Source organism: Puma concolor, chromosome A2 (assembly GCF_028749965.1).
Source record: "Puma concolor isolate L17-30 chromosome A2, mPumCon1.1.hap2, whole genome shotgun sequence".
Classification (NCBI taxonomy): domain Eukaryota; kingdom Metazoa; phylum Chordata; class Mammalia; order Carnivora; family Felidae; genus Puma; species Puma concolor.
Window position 1 is genome coordinate 5727880 of NC_141668.1, and position 12727 is coordinate 5740606.

The 12727-nt window shown below is 48.1% G+C and overlaps 1 protein-coding gene across 8 annotated transcripts in view; it reads left to right on the forward strand.

Moving 5' to 3' along the window:
* Positions 1-12727, forward strand: part of PRKAG2 (protein kinase AMP-activated non-catalytic subunit gamma 2) — a 258651-nt gene that overhangs the window by 186506 nt on the left and 59418 nt on the right. For 4 of the 8 annotated variants that reach the window (XM_086685881.1, XM_086685892.1, XM_086685901.1 and 1 more), the window contains one exon: positions 12639-12708. In XM_086685881.1, the coding sequence (XP_086542007.1) occupies positions 12639-12708 (70 nt within the window). Of the gene's footprint in view, positions 1-11950; positions 12042-12216; positions 12236-12638; positions 12709-12727 lie in introns of those variants that run through there. The other 4 variants (XM_086685915.1, XM_086685928.1, XM_086685924.1 and 1 more) reach the window with 3 other exon arrangements.

The window sequence follows — 12727 nt, forward strand, 5'->3', positions numbered from 1 at the left end:
TCACCCTCAGTGCAAAGTGGTATTTCTGTGATATTTCATTTTAAACCAAGCTAGTCCTTTCTTGTTGTTGTTTGTTTATTTTTGAGAGAGAGAAAGAGCATGAACAGGGGAAGGGGCAGAGAGAGAGAGGGAGACCCAGAATCCGAAGCAGGCTCCGGGCTCTGAGCTGTCGGCCCAGAGCCCCACGCGGGGCTCGAACTCACAAACCGCGAGATCGCGACCTGAGCTGAAGTCGGACGCTTCGCCGACGGAGCCACCCAGGAGCCCCTAAACTGACACATTAAACGACTTTCGTCACCCGTGAATGGGTCACAGTATACAGTTTTTAAACCAGGGTTTAGACTTGGTTTCTTACAGGCTGTTTTCTCAAATTCCTGGTGTGGTGGACATTTTGGGGCCGTGGCGACTCGGGGCTGCTGTGTGTCTAATGCAAGTGTCTCTTCTCTTTCATTCTGTTGACCTCTCTTATTGCTTCCTTGAGAGGACCCCGTCTTCTCACTGAAAGTCCCCCTGCTTTGCCCATGTGGATACCAGCCCTGGCATTCTGGCTTCTGGTGCTGACTTCTCTTACTCTCGTAGACCATTTTTCCCAAAGTGTAGGGTGAATACCACTATGGTATGCAGGATAGTTTTAGGTGGTGTAAGGATGAACATTTAAAAAAAATTTTTTTTTCAACGTTTATTTATTTTTGGGACAGAGAGAGACAGAGCATGAACGGGGGAGGGGCAGAGAGAGAGGGAGACACAGAATCGGAAACAGGCTCCAGGCTCTGAGCCATCAGCCCAGAGCCCGACGCAGGGCTCGAACTCACGGACCGCGAGATCATGACCTGGCTGAAGTCGGACGCTGAACCAACTGCGCCACCCAGGCGCCCCAAAGATGAACATTTTAATAGCTACATATTTGTGCGTCATGGAGAAATATATCTAGAACACCCATACCTTTGGTTTCCTGGAGTTGGCGGCTAAAGGCTAATTTTTTAAGTCAATTTTATCTTCTTTTTTTAAGTTAATTTTTTTGAGAGAGACGGGGGGTGGCGTGGGGAGTGCAGAGAGAGAGGAGAATCTCCAGTGCCGTTAGCCTAGAGCCTAATGTAGGGCTCAGTCTCACAAACAGGACACAAACCGTGCGATCGTGACCTGGGCCAAAATCAAGAGTCGGATGCTCAACCAATGGCACCCAGCTGCCCCTAAAGTGAATTTTAAATCATTGTACCAGGTGCACGGAGAGAGGACAAAATGACTGAAGGTTGAGGAGCAGAGCTGCTGAATCCAGGCCCCGTCTGTCTCGCCCTCCCTTCCCTCACATACTCACAGACCCTAGTTACCTGCCTGAGCTACCTCTCGGACGGCCAACCAACACTTGGAACTCAGCAGGTTTAACCCCAGCATTTCTCCTTTCTTACCTCAAATGGGCTCATCCTGTCCGTTTTCCCCGATGTCCTAGTCCCTTCTGTGTATTTCATAATCCATGGAAATACCAAGTCCAAACTCCTCACTATCTCTGCGATGCTTCTCAGAGTAGCTTGCTTCATTTTTCCTTTCGTCGGAAGGACATCGTAAACCTTCATGTGGATTCCAGCCTCTCCCACGCCCATCCCTTTCCACTCTACACCGCTGTTAAGATCTTTTGATGTCATCAGAGCAGGCTGCGGAAGTTACATTCCCCTCCTCGCATCCTACCACATGAAATCGAATCCGGTCCCCTTGGCCCCCAGGGGTCTCTAGCGATCTATCCTTAATTTCCGTACTGGAACACTCCGCGCTCAGATCAAGGCCATTCGCCTGCTGTGTCCTGCAGGTGTCTTGACCCCTCGAGCTTTTCTGCCGTGGCCACCACCTGAAGTGGCCTCCTTCCCTTGCTTCCTTTAAATCTGCCTCGATTCGCCTCCTAAAGGAAGCCGTGCGTCTCAAAGGATTCTTAGCATTTGCGCACACTCTGCGGTCACTCTTGAGCTGCTTTGTGTCTTTGTTGTTGTTGTTTTTTTTTTTTTCAACTTAACCGACTTTGTAATTTTTGACGGCGTTATATATATGCAGAAATACAGTTTTCACGATTAGGCTAAAACCTCCCCCTGATTAGCATCTCACCTCCCAAGGGCAGGGCCGAGATCGGCTAGAGTTCCCAAATACCCTGTGGGATGCTTTTGGCTGCAAAGTAACAGAAAACCGCGACTCAAAGTGGCCTGAAGGATAAAGACATCTACTGCCTCAGGTTACAGGTACAGAAGTAGGACAGGCCCCAGGCAGGGGGAGATACAGGCCTGCTCAGTGATGTCACCAAGGACCCAAGTCCTTTCTCTTACTCAGCCCTGGCTTCATCTGAAGGCTGGTCCTCAGTAGCAGCCGAGGCTACGTGCTCTCTGCGGCCAGAACGGGGTGGGGCGGGGACGTGCTTACCTGCGTGCGGGCGTGGATCCTCTTCACCCATAAGCCCTCCCTTTTACTCCAGGAGAGTAAGAAATGCTGTCACCATCGTGACTCACGTAAGCGAAGGGTGTGCACTGCGACGAAGTGAAGGACTTGTTCTAGGAAAGAAGTTGGTAGAAGAGGCGTGGATGCCACGTAGGCAAAACCAACAGGATCCACTACAACGTGGTTCAATGTGCCACGCCCTGAGGGGTACACACTGCAAATAAGGGGTTGCAAGGGAGGCTAAGGTGGGAAATGTATCTGTGTCTACACTCTGCGTCTACGGATATACACATAGGGACACCTATATTCTTACACACGTAATTCATAATAACACATATACACGTGTATAGTACATAGATAACGTCATGTAGAGTATGAGAAATACTGTCTTTTCCAAATCAAGGCATAAAGAAAATGGTACATTTAGATAAGAATCAGCGTGTACGTGAAACACGCTACCATGGAAGAATAGGTAAAATTATACAGCCCCTGGGAACCACAACATAAAGAACTAAAGGTAAGAGGCACCAAACGACGTGAATCCTCAGGTGGGAAATCCTAACTAAGCCACAAAGCAGCCGCGAGAACTTACAAGTACGTTTATCACAGTCGCAGGGTATGAAGCTAACATACAAAAATCAATTACGTCTTCCGTGAGATGCTAACAGCAAACAATTAGCACATGAAATCTGGGAAAAAGTTTCACTGACAAAAGCATCAGAAAAACGCCCCCCCCATCAGATACTTAGGAAAAAATTTAGTAAAAGATGTGTGGGACCTCTGCACTGAAAACCACAGAAGACGGCTGAGAGAGACCAAAGCGAACACAAATGAGCAGAGAGGTAAACCATGGTCCTGAATCGGAAGGCCTGACATTGTGAAGATGTGAATTCTTGCCAAATGGACCAACAAGTAAAATGGAATCCCAACCAAAATTCCAGGAGGCTTTTGGTTATTCTGAATTGTATGTGGAAACACAAAGGGCTTAGGGGAGCCAAAGCAAGTTTTTTAAATGAAGAACAAAGTTGGAAAATGCTCACCACCTGATTTCAAGACTTACTACAGACCTACGATGATCAAGAAGGGGCGCCTGGGCGGTTCAGTCGGTTAAGTGTCTGACTTCGGCTCAGGTCATGATCTCGCGCTTTGTGGGTTCAAGGCCCACGTCGGGCTCTGTGCTGACAGCTCGGAGCTCGGAGCCCGGAGCCTGCTTTGGATTCTGTGTCTCCCTCTCTCTCTGCCCCTCCCCCACTCGTGCTCTGTCTCTCAAAAATGAACATTAAATTTTTTTTTTTTTAAAGAAAGGGTGGTCATGATGAAAGTATAGATTGAGATCATTGAACAGAGTGGAGAGGCCAGAGACAGATGCCCCATATATAGTAGGTTGACCTTAGATAAAGATGCCAAGGCAATCTTTTATTTTCATTGGGGAAAATAAAGTCTTTTAATTTTTTTTAATGTTTATTTATCTTTGAGAGAGAGACAGATAAAGCATGAGTGGGGGAGGAGCAGAGAGAGAGGGAGACACAGAATCTGAAGCAGGCTCCAGGCTCCGAGCTGTCAGCACAGAGCCCGACGCGGGGCTCGAACCCACGAACCGCAAGATCATGACCTGAGCCAAAGTCGGACACTTAACCAACTGAGCCACCCAGGCGCCCCAATAAAGTCTTTTATTGGGAACAACTAGACATCAGTATGGGCAAAAAATGAACCTAAACTCTCACCATCCATCCTAATAAAAAATTAAACCAAAACAGATCAGAGACCTAAATGAAAAAAAATTCTAGAAGGAAACACTGAAGAAAATTTTCACACTCTTGGGGGACAGGAGGCAAAGAGTTCTTAGGACACAAAATGCATGAATCATGAAAGGATAAATTGGATCTCATGAACCTCAGAATCATTATGCTAAGTGAAATAATCCAGGAGCAAAAAAGTATCTACTGAATCCTTCCATGTATAGAAAATTCTGGAAAATATCTATGATAGCAGCAAAAACTAGATCACTGATTGCTGAAGGAGGGATGAACCACAAAGGGGCACGAGGAAATGTCTGGGGTGAGAGAAATGTATGTATCTTGATTGGAATGAAGGGTTTTTTTGTTGACTCATCAGATTGTACACTTGAAATGGATACCGTTTATTGTCGGCAAATTTTATCAATAAAAAAGAGACACTAAATACCCTTCTGAAAAGATTTATAACTTGAGGTCTGCGGGACCTGTCTCTACACTTAGTTGGTTGGCTCTGTGTCCCCAGTTCACGACAACCCTCCTGATTGGCTACATGACATCGTAAACAGTGAGTAAAGATCACCAGATTCCTCAGAGCCAAGTGCAGAAGAGGCAACAGAAGAATTAACAGGTCCCTTTGATTTCAACTTGACTATTATACTTCCTTCCAAGCACTTTATGTAGAACACAGCAGAAAAATGGCAGTGGTCTGTTAATCACTTTTGTCAATTTTCACCAATTTCTAGCCAGAGTTTCCATACATGAAGGAATTAAAAAAACCCGAAAAGCTATTCTCATTGGTCTCTTCTGGGAAGGGCTAATGACTAGGCCAGTTGTAAGAGGAAGAGGAGAGAACAGTGAAAAAAGCCATCATGGGACTTTATATCACTTTTTGTGTCGCTCTATTTTTTTTTTTTTGAGATTTTTTTTAAATTTTTTTTTCAACGTTTTTATTTATTTTTGGGACAGAGAGAGACAGAGCATGAACGGGGGAGGGGCAGAGAGAGAGGGAGACACAGAATCGGAAACAGGCTCCAGGCTCTGAGCCATCCGCCCAAAGCCCGACGCGGGGCTCGAACTCACGGACCGCGAGATTGTGACCTGGCTGAAGTCGGATGCTTAACCGACTGCGCCACCCAGGCGCCCCTGAGATTTATTTTTAAGTCATCTCCACACCCATGTGGGACTTGAACTCACAGCTCTGGGATCCACCGACTAAACCAGCCAGGCACCCCATTTTGTGTCACTGTGTAATAGAAACACAGAAAAAAGTTTATGGCTTGATGCACTAAGAATTGAAAGGTTAATTGAACAAATTGAGCAGTACTTATTAATTTGCAAAGGATTACGGGACACCAAGAATTACCAGGAGAATAGAATATATTTAGCTCCCAGTAAGTCATGTCAAACACAAACCTAAGAATAAAATATTTTGGTTAGCAAAAAATAAGAGCAAATTTGGATTTACTTGTGAAAAGCAAGAGAAAGACATATTTCAGACCCTAACTGCTGAGCTCCACAAACGTGGAACTTGAAGAGGAACAAACTGATCCTATGTAGGTGTAGGGTTCCCACTTCTTATCTTTGATATGCATTTCTAATCACAGCAGATATTTTATTGACCACCGACCATGGTGCCTGGCATACAGCAGCTACTAAATATATGTTCAACGTCTGTCTTCAAAACCTTAACATTGTCTACTTTTTGAAAGAAGACAGTTTAACAGAAAGAATCCGGGCAAAAGGGACATTTTTGGTTTAGTTCATTTTCTTCCTCTCTTATTTAATCCTTTGAAATAGGTTTTTTACTTATTTACTTTTAAAGTAAGTTCTCCACCCAGCGTGGGGCTTGAACTCACAGCCCCAAGATCAAGAGCCACACGCTCTCTACCTACAGAGCCAGCCAGGCGCCTCTCTGAAACAGGTTTTCAGCTGACTGGAAGCCCCACTGAGCGTCGCAGTGGAGATGGACACTACGAGGGTGACCTCCCAGGTCACGAAGACAGGTAGAGAGGACTCAAGACCTACTTTAGGGGGATGAGTTTGAGTTGTCCATAGAAGATTCGAATGGAGAAGACCAGGAAGCAGTCCGGAACTCAGGCTTGCTGTGAGCTTGTGACCGAGGCTTGGAGGTGTTCCGCGCAGAGGAGGGGTCAGAGCGGATCCGAAAGCAGAGCGAGTGGCAGGAACAGGCAGATCCCGTCCTGGCACCAGTGGGCGCCCCTGTCCCACCTCCCCTTCCGCACAGAGGACCCCTTTAAGGCAGCGGTGGCGGGGCGGGGGAGGCGGGGACCTCAATGCTGCAGGTTTCCAAATGCTAAATTATTCAGGAGCCACTTATCCAGTATTTAAGGTTGATTTATTTCTTGCAGTAGCTTTTTAAGATAAAATAAAAGGTAAAGCGAACTCCTATCTGACCTCAGCCCATAAAGGAAAAGCTTTTTTGGCAGTCATTTTGTGATCAAGTTTTCCTGTCCAGTAGTGATTCAAAATACTGTCTTTTGCTGCACCTAGGCACAGCTGTGTTAGACAAACCTTAATAATTTAGCATTTTTCACCAACCAGCAGGTCACGCTGCTAATGGCTCCGTGGTTTTCAGGCATTCAATAAAATTCAACTCCAGCTGCCTGTTCCCTCCCATCATCCTGGAGTGCAGCAGCCCAGACTGGCTGCAGAGGCCGATAGAATATGGTAGAAATACTGAGATCTGCAGGAGGCCCAGCTAGGAAAACCCGGCACCTCTCTCTACCGTGAGCTGCCACGTTCAGTTCTCGAGAGAGTTGAGGTGGCATCCACGTAAGCCCCTTCTTTTTGTTTTCTTAATTTATTTATTTTTGAGAGAGAGAGAGAGACAAAGCACAAGTGGGGGAGGGGCAGAGAAGGAGACACAGAATCTGAAGCAGGCTCCTGGCTCCGAGCTGTCAGCACAGAGCTCAACGTGGGGCTCGAACCCACGAACCTTGAGATCATGACCTGAGCCGAAGTCGGCCGCTTCACCGACTGAGCCACCCAGGCGCCCCCGCAACCCCCTTCTCTGCATGCAGAACACTGCCCGAAACCTTCCCTCTCCTGGCTTCCCCGTCTCCCCAAAATAGCTCACGTTGAGTCTGGCTTATAAGTCAGTTGAGACTCTAAGAAAACATCACCTAAAATATCACCATGAAAGGGCAACTAACAATCACCAACCTTAAATGGTTTGTGCCAACCAATCCATCACTCATTTCACCCTGTCAACAAGTGTGTACATTGCAGACCCTCAAATTCCTGAAATTGACCTGGTATATTATAGAGGACAGTTTAATCTGGGAGCTATCCTACTAAGTGAAAGCAACCTGTGGAAATAAATTCTGCCTCCCGAACATATAGGACAGAAACGGTTTTATTTGAGCCTTCTCCTGCACACCCATTATCAAGTGAAGTGAAATCTGAGAAACTGACATTAATTTGTTTTAAGTTCTATTCTCTACCAACTTCAGCAGTAATGGCTACAGGACTTTTTAAGCCTGAGAACCACGTTTGCGAGCACACAGCTTCCGGAAATACATACTCCCACTCGTGGCCCGTTTCTGGCCCGTTTCTGCCTCCCCAAAACAACTCATCAGGAGTGCAGGTGAAATTGATGATACTTCCAATAAACACCAATTAGAGATTTGTTTTTACAATTATACTAGGATTCCTGCAAGAAATTAAAATGCAGACCTTTCAAAAATTAGAATGATTGACACTTCCACTCTGTACCCCTGTGCTTTTTTTTTTTTTTTTATTATTAAGCTTTTTATTTTGAGCTCATTGTAGATTCACATGCAGTTGTAATATATGTGTGCCCTCTACCTGGTTTCCCCCAAGGGTAACATCTTACAAAACTAAAGCGCAGGAGAAATGGACGCCCCCCCCCCCCCCCCCCATTGCTAGCGAAAATGTAAAAAGGTACAGCCACCGTGGAAAACAGTTCGGCAACTTCTCAAAATGTTAAATATAGAGTTACCATATGACCCAGAAATTCTATTCCTGGGTCTATACCCAAGAGAAATGAAAACATATGTCCACACAGATCACTTGTACATGAATGTTTATAGCACCGATATTCACAATAGCCAAAATGGGGAGAATGGATACGTAAAATGTGGTCTATGCATTCAATGGAATATTACTCAGCAATAAAAAGAAAGGAAGTGTTGATCCATGTTACAGCGTGGACGCTGAGTGAAAGAAGCTAGAGATAAAAAAAAAAAAAAAAACCTACACATTTTATGATTCCATGTCAGTAAAGTTTGCCAGAATAGGCAAATCTATGAAGACAGAAAATAGGTTAGTGGTTGCCTGGGGCTGGGAATAGAGAGAGGTTAAGAGAGTGATAAGGAATGACCGTTAGTGGGTACAGGGTTTCTCTTTGAGATGATGAAATGCTGTAAACACAGATAGTGGCACAACTCGGTGAATATACCGAACACGTATTTTTATGGTATGTGAATCCTATCTCAATAAAAAAAAATTTTTTTTAATTACCCTAACTGGTCATTTCCTCCACACAAATAAGTGTGGCTTGACTCATGGGAGGAAAAAGACAGTATAACACAAGCAGGATGTTGACATTGATTCAGTCAAGATGCCGAACGGTTCCTTCACCACAAGGACCCCTCGTGCTGCCCTTTTTTAGCCACAGGTACCTCTGTCCCCCACCCCCACCCTGACCCCTGCACCCACTAATCTGTGCTCCACTTGTACAATTTTGTCATTTCAAGAATGTTATATAAATGGAGTAACATAGTACATAACCTTTGGGGATGGGTTTCTCCCATTCATCCTAACTCCCTGGACATCCATGCGAGTGGTTGTGTGTATCGATAATTCATTGCTTTTTTATTGCTGAGTACTATTCCCAGGTATAGACGTAACATATTTTGTTTACCATTCGCCTGCTGAACAACATCTGTTATCTCTGGTTTGGGCTATTACAAATGAAACTTCTATGAACATGGTATACAGGTTTTCACGTAAACGTAAGTTTCCATTTCCCAGGATAAATGCCCAAGACTGCAAACAATGTGTCACGTAGCAGCCTGCGTGTTTAGCTTCAAAGGAAACTGCCGAGTTGTCTTCCAGCGCAGTGGTATAACTTGCCATCCCCACAGCAATGCAGAAACGATGGTCCCCACCAGCATGTGCTGTTTATTTTTGTTTTGGCCGTTCTAATAGGGGTGTGGTCACAGCTCACCGTGGTTTTAATTTGCACGTCCCTGATGGCTCGTGTTGTCAAACATCTTTTCACGGGCTTGTTGCCATTTGCCTGTCTTTTTCCTGTCCTAACTGAACTCTAACTTTTATTTTTCTAAGCTGGAGTTTTGAGAGTTCTTTATGTCTACCAGATGCCAGTCATTTGTTGGCTCTGCGGTTTTACAAGTATTTTCTCCTATTCTGGCACGAGTCTTTTCATCCTCTTAACAAGGTCTGTCACCGAGCAGACATTTTTTTTTATTTTTATTTTTTTATTTTTTTCAACGTTTATTTATTTTGGGGACAGAGAGAGACAGAGCATGAACGGGGGAGGGGCAGAGAGAGAGGGAGACACAGAATCGGAAACAGGCTCCAGGCTCTGAACCATCAGCCCAGAGCCCGACGCGGGGCTCGAACTCACGGACCGCGAGATCGTGACCTGGCTGAAGTCGGACGCTTAACCCACTGCGCCACCCAGGCGCCCCCCGAGCAGACATTTTTAATTTTACTGGGGTTCCGTGTGTTCATTTTACCTTTTATGGATCATGCTTTTTGATATCAAGCCTTACTCTTCGCCTAGTAATAGATCCCAAATGGTTTGCTTTTCTTTTTCTAGAAGTTTTATAATTCTGCATTTTATTTTTAAGTCCATGACCCAATTTGAGTTCATTTTTGTATAAGGTGTGAGGCTTACATTGAGGTTGAGGCTTATTTTTTTTGCCTATCCGCGTCTGATTGCACCACTGTTTTTGCACCTTCCTCAAGCCCATATTAATGTGGGTCTATTTCTAGTTCTCTGTTTCAGTTGATTATGTGTCTCTCCCCCTACCAGTACCAAACAGTAGTGACTACTCCTACCTCATCATTTTCAAGACTGTTTTAGCTATTCTACAGCCTGTGCCTTACCACACAAATTTATGAATGAGTTCATCTTGTCTACCGTCCAACCTCGGCTTGGGTCATGATCCCCTGGTTCACGAGTTTGAGCCTCAAATTAGGTTCTGTGCTAACAGTGCTGAACCTGCTTGGGATTCTCTCTCCCTGCCCCTCCCCCCCTCACGCTCTCCTGTGCGCGTGCTCTCTCCCTCTGTCTCTCGAAATAAATAAGTAAAGTTAAAAAAAAAAAAAAAAAGAAAGAAAACCTGGTTAGGATCTTGGTGGGAATTGCATTAAACGCAGAGATCAATCTGGGGGAAGACGGACCACTTTGCCATGTTGGGTCTTCCCATGCATAAACACGGGATGTCTCTCCATTTATTTAGGATTTCTTCCATTACAACCACATAGTAATTTTCAGCATATGGATCCTGTACATGTTAAGTGTATCCCTACATCATGTTCTCTACAGTTGATCATAGTATTGTTTGTAATAGCACTTTCCACATGTTCATTGTTAGTAGGTGGAAATGCAATTGATTTCTAGGTGTTGATCTTGCAGCCTACGACCTGGCTGAACTCACCAGTTCTCGTTTTTGGTTGTTTTTGTTTTGTTTTGTTTTTCAATAGATTCCTTGGAACTTTCTGTGAAGACAACCATGTCATCTGAACATAGGGAGGATTTTACTTCTTCCTTTGCAATTTGCATGGCTTTTCTTTCTTTCTTGCCTTACTGCCGCGGCTGGAACTTCCAGCGATGTGTTGAATAAAAATAGTGTGAAAGCAGGCAGAGTTGCCTTGTTCCTGAGCTTACAGGGAAAGCATTCAGGCTCTTGCTGTTAAATATGACGCAGCTGCAGGGTTTGTTTTTGGTTTGTTTTGTTTTGTTTTGACCAACAAAGGTCTTACAAAATTAGTTTTGTCCTCTTCTCCCCCCCCCCCCCCCGCCCCCCACATACCCTTTTTGAGGAGAAGCAGCTAAGTCTCAACTTGGGGATTGGCCCAACCGAGATGACAGAGCAAAAAGGAACCGCAAAGGAGATTTTAGTACTTCCTCTTCCAGGCCAGGCTTGCAAGAGTGATAAAACTAGGCTTCCTTTCGGGGGGGGGGGGGGGGGGGGGTTGAGGGGGGGGGTACTTTACAGCCCTAATCAGCGCCAGGGAGCTAATCTGCCAGGGCCCTTGCAGTCTGCAGTGAGCTAAGGGCACCCCGTAGATGGGGCAGAAATTGGCTGTCACACCCGAGAGCCTCGGGGAGTGGGGCGCCTGTCCCCTCTCCCACTGCCCTGCTCTCCCAGGCAGCTCTGGCAGCTTCGCTTGCCTGCCACCCCGAGCTGCTGCCGATAGCGGCGTCTCAGATACCCAGATCCAGGGTGACAGGAGTGGCCGGGGCCAGATTGAGATTTGTGTGAGCTTTTGGCAATGGCTCAGCCCAAGCGGAGGATCAGCTGCGAAGAAAGGGAGCAAATTAAGACTTCCGTGGCTGGGTAAAACTGATAGCAACAAAGTGCAGCTACAATACGTGTAATCCCCGGAACATTTCTTGTTTTTAATGGGGGCAGGGGATGGATACTTTAATCTAAAATTTAAAAAGAAAAGCCATCACCCCCCCCCCCCCCCCGTCCGCGTTGCCCTCTCCCCTCCGGGGTCCCCGCAGGCCCCCGCAGGCCCCCGCCCCTCTCTCCCGGGCGTCGCCCCGCCCACCCGGCGGCGCTCCCCTCTCGCCCCACCCCCGGGCTGGCCGAGACCACACCTGCGCAGGTTAACCCTGCGGGGACGCGCCGCCCGTGGGTGGCGGGGAAGGTGAGCGGGGGAGCGCGGGGGGGCGGGGGGAGGTGGGAGGACCAGGCGAGGCTGGGAAAACCGGCCTCCGCTAATGGCGGCCCGGCGGCCGAGGCGGGAAGGAGGGCCGCGGCCGGAGGGGGGCGCCCCGGCCGCCGTCGCGCGAGCCGGCCCCGGGCTCCTCGGGGTCCTCTTCCCACGCTTCCTCCTCGCCGGTCCGTACCAAAGCCGCCGGGGGCGGGGGGGCGGACCGTTCCACTCGGGGAGGGGCGGCGGGTTAGGCCGCGGCCCGCGCCACCTGCGGCCCCCGGACGGGGGTGGGCGGGGGCTGAGGGGCCGGGGCCGCGCCGTCCTCTCCGTTCCCCCTCGGGTCCCTGCCGGCGGGCGGGGCCGCCCCGGCCGGGCCGCCCGCCCGCCGCCGCCGGCCCGGAGGCCCCTCCCCACGGCGCCCCGCGCGTCCCCGCCCGCGCCCGCACTCGGCGCCCGCACCCCCGCGCGCCCCCGCCCGCGCCCCGCGCGCCCCCGCTCGCGTCCCCGCCCGCACCCCCGCGCCCCCGCCCGCGCGGCCGGGACGAGCGCCGCCGAGCGCATGCTGATCCCTGTCCTCCTCCTCCTCAGGCGGCGCTGGCGGCGGCCCCGGGACCCGCGGAAGCCGGCATGCTGGAGAAATTCGAGTTGGAAGAAGAAGGTGAGTGCCCCCCCGCCCC